Below are 13,355 nucleotides of genomic sequence, written 5' to 3'. Positions count from 1 at the left end.
CGACCTCTGCCCACTCTCCTTGGCCCTGAGGCTCCCCACGTGTGCACACTGCTGTCTCCTCACCAAATTCAGACCCAGTACCTAAATGTTTCTCCACCTGAGCCAAAAAGGAAATTGAGGGGCTTCTGGGTCATTAGGAAGATGCATCGTGTATAGAGTGACAGATTTTTTAATTTTCCTACAAGGAAAGCAGGAAAGAGTGGGAAGTTTTAGGAAGAATTCATATGTTCAGTCAGCATTCAGTCCGTGCCAGGCCCTATTGCTGGAGATTCCGAAGTAGTATATGTTCTCTTGTATTCAAAGTGTTCACCTGAGGGGTAGGAGAAGCAAAGGACCAGAGATGTCAGGGCTGACCCAAGGGGGCAGTGACTTCAGGCCCCCAGAAGGCAGCTCCCTGACTGAGGCTTAATTTAGGGTCCAGAGATGGGGAAGGGGCTCCAGGTGGGCTCACCTGCAGGAGGAGGGGGGCCAGGGGGAGGGAGCAGCGTTGGGAGGGAAACCAAAACCGGCAGGGTCGGAGCCACACCACAGATGCCAGGGAAGCAGTACAGGTGATGAGCATGGACCCCCGAGGCTGGGGGTCTCTTGGCCCTGGGTGGCGATGGGAACGTGGTCACCCCTGAGGCTGGGGGTCTCTTGGCCCTGGGTGGCGATGGGAACGTGGTCACCCCTGAGGCTGGGGGTCTCTTGGCCCCGGGTGGTGATGGGAACGTGGTCCCTCCGAGGCTGGGGGTCTCTTGGCCCCCGGTGGTGATGGGAACGTGGTCACCCCTGAGGCTGGGGGTCTCTTGGCCCTGGGTGGTGATGGGAATTGGTACCCAAGGCTGGGCGCCCCTTTGGAAGGTGCACACCCACCCTCATAGCACTTGTGCTCTTCAGATCTCCGTTGAGGAGCTCGAGCGGAACCTGGTGATCAAGGTGAACAAGGATGCTGTCATGAAGATCGCCGTGGCCGGTGACCTGTTCCAGCTGGACAGAGGACTGTACCATCTGAACCTGACCGTGGGAGGCGTTCCCTTCAAGGAGAAGGACCTTGTCCAGCCTGTAAGTCCTGTCCTTAGTCCCTGAGGTCGGAGCCCAGGTGGCTGAGCGCAGGGTTGAACCCTGAGGGCCCTGGCAGAGCACCGGACAGGAGGCGAGCGTCTCTAGACCTTAACAAGCCGCAGTGCAGCTACGTCATGTGCCTCGCTGTCTCTCTACGACACTCATTTGCGTTTTCGTCTAAATTGATGATAAAAATGTCTATTTTGCAGAGGAGATAAATCACAATGCAATTATCCTTTAACAAAAGAACACTCAACTTTTTTGGACAGTTCCCAAGAACGTTTGGGTTGTTAACCCTGCCAGGATTCCCGTAGGGGAAACAAGACCTAACGGGAGGTTGGCGTTGGTCATCTCCCAAAGTCCTGCCCTTCTCATCACCCCGCTCCCCGGGTGTGCTGAGGTCCACGGCCAGAATCCCTGGTGTTCCGGGTCTGATTTCCACACTGAACACGAGACGTGAGTCCCGCACCCGGAGGTTCCGAGTAGAGGGTGGTGTCAGCAGCACCTTCCCTCCAGAGGGCTGGCCCACACCCCAGAGTCCCGTCCGTGTGCCTCACGCCTCCTCGTCTTACAGACAAAGGCTGGGGCGACCTGCTTTGCGCAGAGCCACGCGGCGAGTGCACGGCTGCGGGTCCCCAGCCCCCGGCTACACACCCCAGGTGCTTTGGGTGCCTGGCAGGAGCGCAGGCACAGCTGCTGTGTAAGGGTCCCCTCGCCCTCGTCCTTCCAGGCGGTGGTCAGCGCCCTGTGTCTGTTGGACGAGTGGGGTCCGGGTGCAGGCAGAGGCGGACGGGCACGCTGTCCTCGTCTGCGTGAGGCGCGGATGTGCCACGTGTGCTGCTGCGTGTGCCGGGTACCTGGTGTCGGGCAGCGAATCCCTCCGTGAGCGCGGAGCCTGTACCGGAACCACCGCCCCCAGCAGGATTTGTCCGCGTTTGTGGTGGATTTCCACGTGCCTGCGCCGGGAGGGCGCCATCGGACCGGGAGGCACCAGGCAGCCACCGGGGGTCTCTGTCTTTCCAGATGAACCCCCGTCTGGACGGCTGCCTGAGGAGTTGGCACTGGCTGGACGGCGAGGACACCACCGTCCAGGAGACGGTCAAGGTGAACGTGAAAATGCAGTGCTTCTCCTTGACCGAGAGAGGGTCCTTCTTCCCTGGGAGCGGGTTTGCCTTCTACAGCCTGGATTATGGTGAGTTCTGGCTCCTGCATCGGGATGGCCGTGCTTGTCCTTCCAGCCAAAATAAGCTGAAATACACTAAAAACCAGAGAAGCAGGAGCCAGTTTCCTACCTGGGAAGGCGGCATGAGGGACGGCCTCGTGGCCCCCGGGCTACAGGGTGGGGGCGCAGGCCCACTTCCAGGGCGCAGGGCTGGGAAAAAAAGGGACGGAGGAGGGTGCCGGTGCTTGGTGGCTGAGACGGCAGGCCAGGCGGATGCAGGGCTCTAAGGGGAGCTTCGCAGAAGGTTCTGAGACAAGACAGGCTCAGGCTCAGACACGTAGATGTAGATGGGGCCATGGGGCCGCTCGGAAACGCCCAGCATTGCAGTCACAGCGCTGTGGGCCGTGGGGAGGGAGCGACACCTCAAGGAGTCCCTGAGCTCAAGCTGCAGAAGGAGGAGAAGGAGAGACGCCACACAGAACTGAGGCTTCCCAGCCGGTGTGGAAAGCAACAAAGGAGCTTCTCCTTTACACCCGGAGACAGAGGAGCAGGCCTTGTAGCGGGCGGAGCGGGCAGCTGTGGGCCAGTGCTGCTGCAGGGGACACAGGGTCGACCCAGAGTCCCTCCGGCCTCTGCAAAGCAGGGCCCTTAATTCCTGGAACAAACCACAGCTATCTCTTGCCTTTTATTATCCATCAGTGACAACTTTTACAGTAAAGAGAAATAATCCTCCCGTGCTGATAAATGAGCACTTAGATGTCAGCTTTATGTGAAATGAGTGCATGTGCCAAATCCCGGCGGTACCGTTGCCACCTCTGCTCTGAGGATGTCAGCCTGGACAGTGCAGACTTCGAGGGGGGGGGGGACGGTGGCGGTTCCGTTTGAGTCTGGACCCAGAATTTCCCCAACTTCCCCTCAGACAGGGTTGAAGTTAACCTCTGTTTCCCAGGGGGCACCAGCTGGAGCCCTGAGGTGTCACCGTGCCTGGGCTCACGGGCCTTAGTGACTTTCGAGTTGAGGATGTTGGGAGAGCCCTGGGTCCTGGCCCAGGGACACCTCGCACAGAACCGCGTGCCTCTTTCTGAGGGTCGGGAAGGCGTCCAGAGCCCGGGCTGCCTGGCGGTCCCAGGTGGACACCTGGTCCAGGGAGACTCCAGGGTCGCCCCCCTCCCCTTCTCCGTAGCCCACTCCTGCCAGGCTCCCGCCATTGCTGCCAAGGCCCCCTTTCCCGGCTCTGCTCCCCCCTCCACACTCTCACCCTGCGAGAGTCCCCGGGGTACCCCCAGCCCCTCTCTGTTCCTAGACTCTCAGCCTTTCATGGTTGAAGGCACACACGTGACCCCCGCGCCACGGCCCTGCTTGTCAGCCCAGGAGGGCAGGTGGCCTGCTCCCTCCTTCAGACCTCACTGCCCCGGTGGCCTGCAAGTTCAAGGAGGGCCTGTCCAGCTCGGAGGACGTGGGGCCTGCTCCCTCCTCCTTAGCAAGTCGGGCCATCCTCTCACGACGTTGTGTCACTGTCCCCTTTCTGTCTTTAATTGTCAAAAGCGTCACCACGTCACTGAAGGGTTTTTAGAAAAGAACCATTGACCCCTAATCGCACCACCTCATACAAAACACACGTCACTCCTTCAGTCTTTGCTTTTGTACGTGCAAACCTAGAGCATCCTTGTGATGTTTAATATCACATCATGGAACATAAATGTTTAATTCTTTTTTCACTGACACTGTGGTGACACAGACACCGCAGGCACAGTCTCCACGGGCTGCAGTGCTGTCCCTGTGCCCGTCACCGTGCCTGCTGTGGTCCGCTCGCCGCTTTTGCTGCATGGCTTTGATCTTCAGGTTCTGGGACAACAAAGGCCAAGTGGTAGTTAGAACTCTGTGCGTTTTTAATATGTCTTCAACTATACCATCAACGTTCTCATGTTACAACACAGAAAGGACACATCAGGGAATGACAGATACTGTCCTCAGCAGCAGGTCCCAGTGGATCTGGACTCACTGGGTCTCAAAGCCTGAGAAGCTCTCGGTGAGGGTCGTGTGGCTGACCCCACCCTGCCCCCGAGAAAACTCCCCCAGGGGAGCCGAGGCGTTGGTGCCTCAAGCACGCTTCTGACAACCAGCCCACGGGCCTCACCCGTCGGGCTCAGCAGGGAGCCCACTCCCGGGGTGCAGGGGGAGCTTGGCAACAGAGGAGAAGGCTGGGTTGGGGGTGGTTCCTTTTTCCAATTCTGTGTGCATTCGGTTCGGTGAACAGTTACGGGAACTGACCATAACGGGCCCCTCCGGGATGGGGACACACACACGATTCGAGGGGCCCACGGTCCACTGCAGGGAGAGACCGGCCCGCGGTGAGGTCCGAGCCCAAATGTTCACAGACGTGGCCTCACCATCCTTCTGCCTAAGCAGCCCCTGCCTGACATTCTCACAAGGTAGAAACACTTAAAAACCAAGAGGGTGGAGGTTGTCTGGCCTCTTCAGCAGCAGGTGATCAAACGTGGGGAGGAAACGTGAGGTGGTGTTTGCCCTCCGAGAACCAGGATGCAGCTCTGCTACCACAAGTGCTTTGGAGCAGTTTGTGCAAGAGGCGTGCACCATGTATACTCATTCAGATGCGTCGTATACGTGACACGCGCCGTACGGTTTATAATCCACACTCGGTACCTACTGCGGCCCGTCTGACACACTGAACAAAGCCTCACCCACGGAGGCGTCAATTGTAACGGTAGAAAAGTGCAGCTCAGGATGTAAGATCGTATGTGCTGTTGAGCGGGGCTCGCGGAAGCTTCCGTTTTCTCCGCGTCTTTAACTTTTCAAAGTCCTTCAGCTTGCGGGGCTGCGCAAGGCCGCAGGTGAGGGGCAGAGGGTCGAAGGCTGAGACACCCCCCCCATTCAACTGACCTGCGGGGAGGGAGTCGGGGCGCCCGGGGGCTGAGCACGGCCCGAGTGGCGCGTCTGCGGTCCCGGCGGGACTAAGTGGCCCGTGGTCACGCGAAGCGGCGCTCGGGGGAGCGGGCAGCGTGGCCGTCCTCAGGCGGCCCGGGGCCTCTGGACTGCGGCCCAGACCTGAGTCCGCTGCCTGGCCCCCCGTCACTTCCCAGCTGTTGGCGCGAACCGCAGGTTCTGGGAGGCTGTTACCGACTTCCCACCTCCTCTGCTGCCTGCATCCTCTGCTGCCCGGGGCCGCGGGGGAGCTGAGCTCGCCGCCCTGCTCCTCCCGCCTCTCTCTCTCCCCGCCTCTCTCCCCGTCTGGAGCGCCCTGTGATGTGCCGCCTTCTTCGCAGCTCGGACATCGCCGGATGTCGGGACCGAGACCGCCTGGGAAGTCGAGGCCGTGGCTCGGATCCGCCCCGCCGCCGACACGGGGTTGCTGCTTGCGCTGGTGGGCGCTGACCAGGCCGTGGTCCTCTCCGTGGCCCTGGTCGACTACCACTCCACCAAGAGGCTCAAGAAGCAGGTACCACTCGCCACCGCCTGAGGATGAACTGCTGCCCCCCGCGCCCAGCCCGGCTGCGGCCCACACCGTGCCCCTCGAGGTTCCAGCCCGCCCTCCCCGTCTCTCACCAGGGTCCGAGCAGCCACGCGTGGCTCGGGAATGATGTTGGGGTCCCGAAAGCCAGTTGTGCGGTGGGGAGACTTTCCCACCCGCTCAGTGGTGTAGCAGTTTGAATTAATTGCTCGTATGTAAGCCAAAGGATTTTGCTCACAGATCAGATCTTCCTTTTGAAAAATATGTGCAAACACGCCCCAGACCCTTGTCATGCGGCCCCCTGGAGGCGCAGGCGGAGCTCTGGGCACACGCCCCTGGACACGCGCCCGTCACCTTCACGCAGTCCCCCTCTCCCGACTCTCCCGACGCCACGTCAACACCGTGCCCACCGGACTTGCTGTTTTCTCAGAGAACAGCTAAGAGGTGGCGGAAATAGGTTGATTTTCTCACCTCTGTCCTAGAGGGCTGTGTTCACGAAGTCAGCCTGCCCACGAGGGCCACCCAGCTCCCCTCTTAGCGGGGCTGCAAGCTGACGGGCGCGGGTCCGCGCCCTGCCCAGGCCGGCTTTACCCCGTCCCAGTACTCAGGACAAGCCCCGAGGCCAACCCAGCTGAGACCACCTCCCCGGGCAGGGAGAGGGAGGGGGGAGAGGGAGGGAGGAGAGGGAGGGAGGAGAGGGAGGGAGGGAGGAGAGGGAGGGAGGAGAGGGAGGGAGGAGAGGGAGGGAGGGAGGAGAGGAGGGAGAGGGAGGAGAGAGGAGGAGGAGAGGGAGGGAGGGGAGGAGAGAGGAGGGAGGAGAGCAGGAGAGGGAGGGAGGAGAGGGAGGAGAGGAGGGAGGAGAGGGAGGGAGGAGTGGAGAGGAGAGGAGGGAGGAGAGGGAGGGAGGGAGGAGAGGGAGGGAGGAGAGGGCAGGGCCATGGGTCATCACAGCGCCTCTGCCCCGTGTTGTCAGAGGCGTGTTCTGCCTGGCGTGTGCGTTTGCTGCCTGGCCCCTCTGTGGTTGCTTCGTGGCAGCTCCACGTGGAGGGGCCAGCCCTATCCTGTTGTCCTGGCTACGGACACGCTGGTGACTACGTCACCTCTGCCCAGGCCAATGCATGTGCGTTCCCGTTCCTGGAGCGTGTTTCCCCCCAGCTCCCGCCCGAGGGTGTGTGGCTTTATTTGTTCGTCCTCCATCATGTTGGACAGGGTCCAGGTGGCCCCCCTCCTTCACCCGAGTAGAGACTGAGTCCCGGTCACGCCCCGGCCGCAGGCGACCCTGCCCGCAGGAGACCCGCAGGACAGGGCAGGACAGCAGGGGCCCGCGGGCACTTGGCCGCCACCCCGCCCGCCCCCGCCCCTGCTTACGCGTGCTTCTCCCCGCAGCTGGTCGTCCTGGCCGTGGAGAGCGTCACCCTGGTTCTGATGGAGATCAAGGTCTGCGACGGCCAGGAGCACGTTGTGACCGTCTCCGTGAACAAGGACGGGGCCACCCTGGAGGTGGACGGCACCAAGGGCCAGAGTGAAGTGAGCCCAGCGGGGCTGCAGGAGAGGCTGGCCGTCCTCGGGAGGCACCTGCAGGGCTCCGTGCTCACCTTCGTCGGGGGGCTGCCAGGTAGGGTGCCCCAACTTGCTCGCCCCAAGCAGAACCGGGCCGCTCTGTACTAAGAGGAAGAGGGAAGCAGCAGCCGTGGCTGCATCGGGTGCCCCGCTGCGTGTCGGCGCCGGCCTGCCGTTGCGTGTGGGGTTCAGGCTGAGAACACGCTTGCGGGGAAGCATCAGCCTGAAGCGTCCCCTCCCCGGCTCCCGCGCCCTCCAGGAGCCCCACCCCCAACCGTGGGCAAGGCTAGTGAGGAGGGTTCAGCCCACTGGGCCACGCTGGGGGCCGGGTGCCCCAGCGCCCCAGCCAGCCTCGCCCCTGAGGCCTGGTGTCCAGTTGCCATGGCAGCAGACAGAGTGACCCCGGCCCCTCCTGCATCCGGGGCTCGTGTCTGGTCAGGTGGAGCCAAGTAACCGGGGCGCAGTGGTGGCAGGTGGGCGAGGCCAGGGCCTCACACAAGCCCCCGTCTGCTCCCACCACTCAGGGCGGGCGTCCACTTGCCGCAGACGGCGGGATCTCTGTCTTGGCTGCCAGACTCAAAGTGCATTTAGTTTTAATAACAGAGCTTTGAAGAGGACGAGAGAGAGCTGGAAGCCCTGGGCATGACTCATTTGGGCCGAGAAGATAACATTTAATTGATCTGACTATCTGTGTGCGCTCCTGGGGGTCGGGGTTGCAGCGTCAAGCCTGGCGGCACGGTTTACCGCCTGCCTAGGGCGTGTGCCCGAGCCAGAGGGAGGGGTTCCGCAGGGAAGGGAAACCGTGCCCTCGAGGAGGCCGGAGACGCAGAGCGGGGAGCCCGGGCCCCAGACGCCGGGCAGCTCGCCCCCTGAGACGTGTTTGTTCTTTCCCCGCGGCCCAGATGTGCCAGTGACCTCGGCCCCGGTCACAGCCTTCTACCGCGGCTGCATGACGCTGGAGGTCAACCGGCAGGTTCTGGACCTGGACGAGGCCACCTACAAGCACAGCGACATCACGGCCCACTCCTGCCCCCCAGCTGAGCCGGCCGCCTAGGCTTCTGCCGCCGCCGGCCACCCGCGCAGCCACGTACGCCTCGGCTTTCTTCCCAGACCAGGAAGGACGGCGGGAGGCACCCGCACCCCCGCCCGAGACACTGAACCCTCGCCTGCCAGGTCCCCTCACGGCCTCCCTGCCCGTGTGTAACATACATGTAAATAGCGGACTCAGCACCGCCCGAGCGGACCCGGGAAGAGAATTCTGTTATTTTTATTACCAGATGCTTCTCTCTGACCTAAAACTATGGAAAAATAAAACGTTTACGGAAACTTCCTAGCTCTGTGTCGGCAGTTTCTGCCCCTTGGCGCCCAGCGGCGCGGCCGTGGCGGGGTCCGAGGCCGAGGGAGGCCCGCCACGCCCATCGGCCTTAACTCCGGGTGGCATCCCTTCCGCCTGCCGCCCGGCGTCCCCACGACGGGGATGAGCCGCCTTCCGGGAAGCGGCGGTGCCAGTCGCCTGCCTGCGCGGCCACGGCAGGCACAGCAGGTCAGCGCCGCCGGCCCCCTGTGCAAACCCACTCCCCCGCGGCCTCGGCTCTCCCGTCTCCTCGTTTCAAGAGGCCGTGCACAGCGCTGGAAGCACCTGCTCGTTGTGGAGCGAGCTGGGTCTGCCGGGGGTCGAGCGCACGGGCCTTTTGCTCTGGCTCCAGGAGCGTGGGGGGCAGTAACGACACCACGACGCCAGCCCAGGCCACGGGGGAGAGCAAGCCCGCGGTTTGCAGCTGCAGCGAACACGTCCGGGGCTGTGGGCGCTGTCGCAGCAGAGGGTCCCAGGGGAGTTTTCCAGCAGCCGGTGGGGCTTCCTCCACCCCAAGACTGAGATTCTACTTTTTAAAATACTAAACCCTGAAGTGTGTTCTGAGATAGGCAGGCAGGCAGCCCAGGGTCCCACGGCCCCATTTCAGCTTCATGGCTTTAATCCCTCAAAGCGGCTTCGGGATCTCTGCACCCACCCACCTCCCCCCCCCCCCGCTGCTGAGCGTGAGTTTACAGTCACAACCTGACCCAGAGACGAGCAGGGGCGGAAGGAAGGGCAGGAGCCGAAGACCGCAGCCCAGCCACGTGCGGAGCCCACGGGAAGCAGAGTGGCCATGGCACCTCAGGAGGAGAAGCTCGCTCTCGGTCCTGCAGGAGAGGGTTTGGCCTCCAGGATGGCAGTAGGGGCCCCTGCCTGGCGGGACTGGCAAGTGGAGTGACCCCGGGGACCCGTGGGCAGAGGCAGCTGGCGTGCCCTGGAAGGGACAGGGTCTCCACGACACAGGGGAGGGGTGGCACCACAGATGCCCAGCAGGCGGGACCCTCCAGGCCACGCTCACCTAAGATGACCAGCCTAAGGCCTGAAGGTACAAGGTGACCTGGCCAGGACACCAGAGGCAGAGGCGCTCAGGCCCCAGGGCCCAGCAGGGCTGGCACGTGCAGCCGGGGTCGGCCCCTCCCATGGCCACCCATGTCCTCCTGCCAGCCTGAACCCACTTGTCTGCTCCCCAGCCTGCCTCAAACCGTGTGTCTCTGTGTGTGTATCTGTGTGTGTGTGTGTGACTGTGTGTGTGCATGAGCACGCATGTATGTGTCTGGGCCCCTCCTCTGCCAGGCCAGCCGTGGGCACGGTGCGCTCCTTCAGGCGTCCCTAAACCTCAGTGGGCTGTGGTGAGAGTTCTGCTGACTCAGGACTTCACAAAACTAGCCCGAGAGTTCTTCAAGTGATTTCCACAGAAAGGCTGGCAGGGAGGTCAGTCAGGGCACTCGGAGAGCCTGGGCCCTCGTGAAAAGTCCACCTCCGGCCAGCCTCTTCCCACAGCACCGCGGAGCCCTCCCCTCCATCCGTGACCGGGGTGGACGTGTGGGCTGGCTCACAGCCTAAGTGCCAGCTCCGGGTTGGGGGCTGGCCTGGTGGGCTGAGCTGGTCAGGCTGGGGCCTGGAGCTGTAGGACGTGCCTCAGGCTGTCCGTTGGGGGCTGAGAGCCCAGTTCCTGAGAAGGACCAGGCACGGGTGCCGTCAGCTCAGGGAGCACGGGTCCCACCTGCCACCCATGGTCTCCCAGAGCCACTGAGCACAGCTCTGAGAAGTGGGGGACACACAGTCCCGCCCGCGACCCCAGGAGACCCCCTGCTGCCCACCCTCTGGCCCCATGTGACCTCAGGAGCCCAAAGCCACCCTGGGGCCTGCTCTCAGCCCGGTCACCACAGCATTCCCGCCATCCTCTCTGGTTTTCGTCTACTCCGGAGGCGGCTCTGGAATGTTCTTACGGAATGCTCCCCAGGCCAGCCCCCACCCCCTCACAAAGGCCAGGATGGCCAGAGAGCAGACAAGACACATGCTGAGCTCTGGGACTGGAAACTCTGGCCTTACAGACACACGGAGTCGAGGCCAGCTCTCAGGGGCTTTCTGACCACCTTGGGTTCATCTTCTGTCCGGGGAGAGTGAGGGCCACATCTGTTTCCTACTGTGGTCTCCATAGACTTCCACTGGGCGCCAGGGGTTATTCTAACTACTGCCAAGAAAAAGTTTATGGCCAGTGCAGAGCCAAAATCTGCAAGACATTCCCCAGCTGTGCTGGCCAGATTGGCGTCCTTGCTGCTACCCAGTCCGGGCCAAACTGCACACGAGGCTGGGGCAGACAGAGAGTTGCATGTCCTCTGACTATGTGCCATGGAGATAGAGCTGGGATGGGTCTGACTGTGCTCCACAGAGACGGAGCCGGGACAGGTCTGACTGTGCTCCACGGAGACGGAGCCGGGACGGGTCTGACTGTGTGCCACAGAGAGGGAGCCGGGACGGGCCTGACTGTGCGCCACGGAGACGGAGCCGGGACGGGTCTGACTGTGCGCCACGGAGACGGAGCCGGGATGGGTCTGGCTGTGTTCCATGGAGGAGAAGACGGGATGGGTCTGACTGTGCGCCATGGAGATGGAGCCGGGATGGGTCTGGCTGTGTTCCATGGAGGAGAAGCCGGGGTGGGTCTGGCTGTGTTCCATGGAGGAGAAGCCGGGATGGGTCTGACTGTGCGCCATGGAGATGGAGCCAGGATGGGTCTGACTGTGCGCCATGGAGATGGAGCCGAGGTGGGTCTGACTGTGCGCCATGGAGATGGAGCCGGGGTGGGTCTGACTGTGCGCCATGGAGATGGAGCCGGGATGGGTCTGACTGTGCGCCATGGAGATGGAGCCGGGATGGGTCTGACTGTGCGCCAGGAAGGAGGAGCTCAGGTGGATTATGCGGCTGACACTTGTGGTCTGCGATGATCTCAGAGTTTTGCTTTTTTTGTTTTAAATAGAAGAGCTGTAACATTTGTTTGTATTTCATTCTTTTGTTTGTTTTTCAGATACTATCGATTGATTGATAACGGTTTTTTGTGTGAAGGGCTGGTCTGTGCCGTCAGGGCATCTGGCGGCCTGCCTGCAACCTCTGTCCTTGCTGCCAGTAGTACCCCCCCCCACACACACACACACATAGACACACACACCTGAGACAGTCAAAGCATCTTCAGACACTGCCACACGTCCCCTGGAGCAAGTCACCCCTGTTGAAATCTCTGCATTAAAGAAATAGGAAATTTGACCCCAGTTCACATGACAAAAAAAATTAACTCTATGTAGAGTATATATTTAAATCTAAAGGTAATCTATGAAGCATTTAGAAGATAATGTAAAACTGTAGGCTGTGGGCCCAATGTGATGCACCCCTGTTCTTGTTAATAAAGCTTTACTGACATACGGTCACACCCATTAACTTATGATTCTCTACAGCTTCTCTCCTGCTACAGTGGCAGGGCTGAGTGGTGGCTTCACAGCTACGGACCCTCAAAACCTGAACCATGTACTATCTGTTCCTTCACAGAGAAACTTTGCTGACCCCTGTGATAGAAGAGTATTTTCATGAACTAGGGTAAAGAAATACTGCTTTAAAATAGAAAATAAAACAAAACTCTCTCATGATAAAGAAAAATACTTAAAAATTGGGCTGCATTAAAATTAAGAACTTCAAGAAAACAAAGTTGGAGGAAGCTACCCGACTTCAAGTCTTGCTATGAAGCTACAGCGGTCAGTACAGCCTAGTGTTGCCAAAAGAATAAACAAAGAGATAAATGAGCAGAACAGAGAGCCCAGAAACAGACCCACAAAAGTAGAGTCACCTGATCTTTGACAAAGGATCAAAGGTAACACAATGGAGCAAAGGCAGTCTCCTCACAAGTAAGGCTGGAACACCTGGACCCCACGTGCAAATAAACGAATCCAGACACAGACCTCACACCCTTCACAAAGTCAGCTCAAAATGGATCACAGATCTAAAGTAAAACACAAAACTATAAAACTCGCAGAAGACAGCACGGGAGAAAATCTAGATGGCCTTGGATTTGGGATAATCTTTTAGATACAACACCAAAGGCAAAATCCATGACAGAAATAATGCATAAGTTGGGCTTCATTAAAATGAAAAATTTCTGCTCCGCAAAGGCACCATCAAGGGAATGAAGAAACAAGCCACAGATGAAGAATAAATTTGCAGAAGACATATCTGATGAAGCACTGTTACCCCAAATATACAAAGAACTCTTAAAGCTCAACTATAAGAAAATAAACAACCCAATTAAAAAATGGATCAAAGACCTTAACAGACACCTCACCAAAGACACACAGATAGCAAATAAGCACATGAAAACGTGCTTGTATGTCATATGTCATCAGGGCGAACGCAAATTAAAACAATAGTAAGATGCCACGGCACACCTATTAGAACAGCCAGAATCCAGAGCACGGGCAACACCAAGTGCTGGTGAGGACGTGGAGCCGCAGGAACTCTCGGCATCACTGGTGGGAGTGCAGGATGTTGCAGCCACCAAGGAAGACAGTTTCTTACAAAACTAGACGTACTCTCGCCACACGATCCAGCAATCGTGCTCCTGGGTGCTTCCCCAAAGGCACTGAAAACTAATGTCCACATAAAAATGTACACACAAATGTTTATAGCAACTTTATTCACAATTACCAAAACTTGGAAGCAACTAAGATGCCCTTCAGTAGGTGAATGGATAAACAAACTGTGTTACACTCAGACAACGGACC

At 59.7% G+C, this 13,355-nt stretch overlaps 2 protein-coding genes across 2 annotated transcripts in view; one reads left to right on the top strand and one right to left on the bottom strand.

The window, feature by feature from the left end:
* The window catches only part of GAS6 (growth arrest specific 6), a 34,412-nt gene extending 25,847 nt beyond the window's left edge, over nt 1-8,565 (top strand). Inside the window, exons 11-15 of the mRNA XM_036831605.1 lie at nt 880-1,044; nt 2,068-2,236; nt 5,491-5,663; nt 7,062-7,290; nt 8,138-8,565. Coding sequence (XP_036687500.1) covers nt 880-1,044; nt 2,068-2,236; nt 5,491-5,663; nt 7,062-7,290; nt 8,138-8,289 — 888 coding nt within the window. The 3' untranslated portion in view covers nt 8,290-8,565. The remainder of the gene's footprint in view (nt 1-879; nt 1,045-2,067; nt 2,237-5,490; nt 5,664-7,061; nt 7,291-8,137) is intronic.
* The window catches only part of TMEM255B (transmembrane protein 255B), a 48,534-nt gene continuing 37,427 nt past the window's right edge, over nt 2,249-13,355 (bottom strand). The window contains exon 8 of the mRNA XM_036831608.1: nt 2,249-4,051. Within this exon, the coding sequence (XP_036687503.1) occupies nt 3,893-4,051 (159 nt within the window). The 3' untranslated portion in view covers nt 2,249-3,892. The remainder of the gene's footprint in view (nt 4,052-13,355) is intronic.

The sequence above is a fragment of the Balaenoptera musculus genome, chromosome 18, assembly GCF_009873245.2.
Source record: "Balaenoptera musculus isolate JJ_BM4_2016_0621 chromosome 18, mBalMus1.pri.v3, whole genome shotgun sequence".
Taxonomy (NCBI): Eukaryota; Metazoa; Chordata; class Mammalia; order Artiodactyla; family Balaenopteridae; genus Balaenoptera; species Balaenoptera musculus.
The sequence above is the reverse complement of the archived record's forward strand: the minus strand, read 5'-3'. Positions and strand labels throughout refer to the sequence as shown.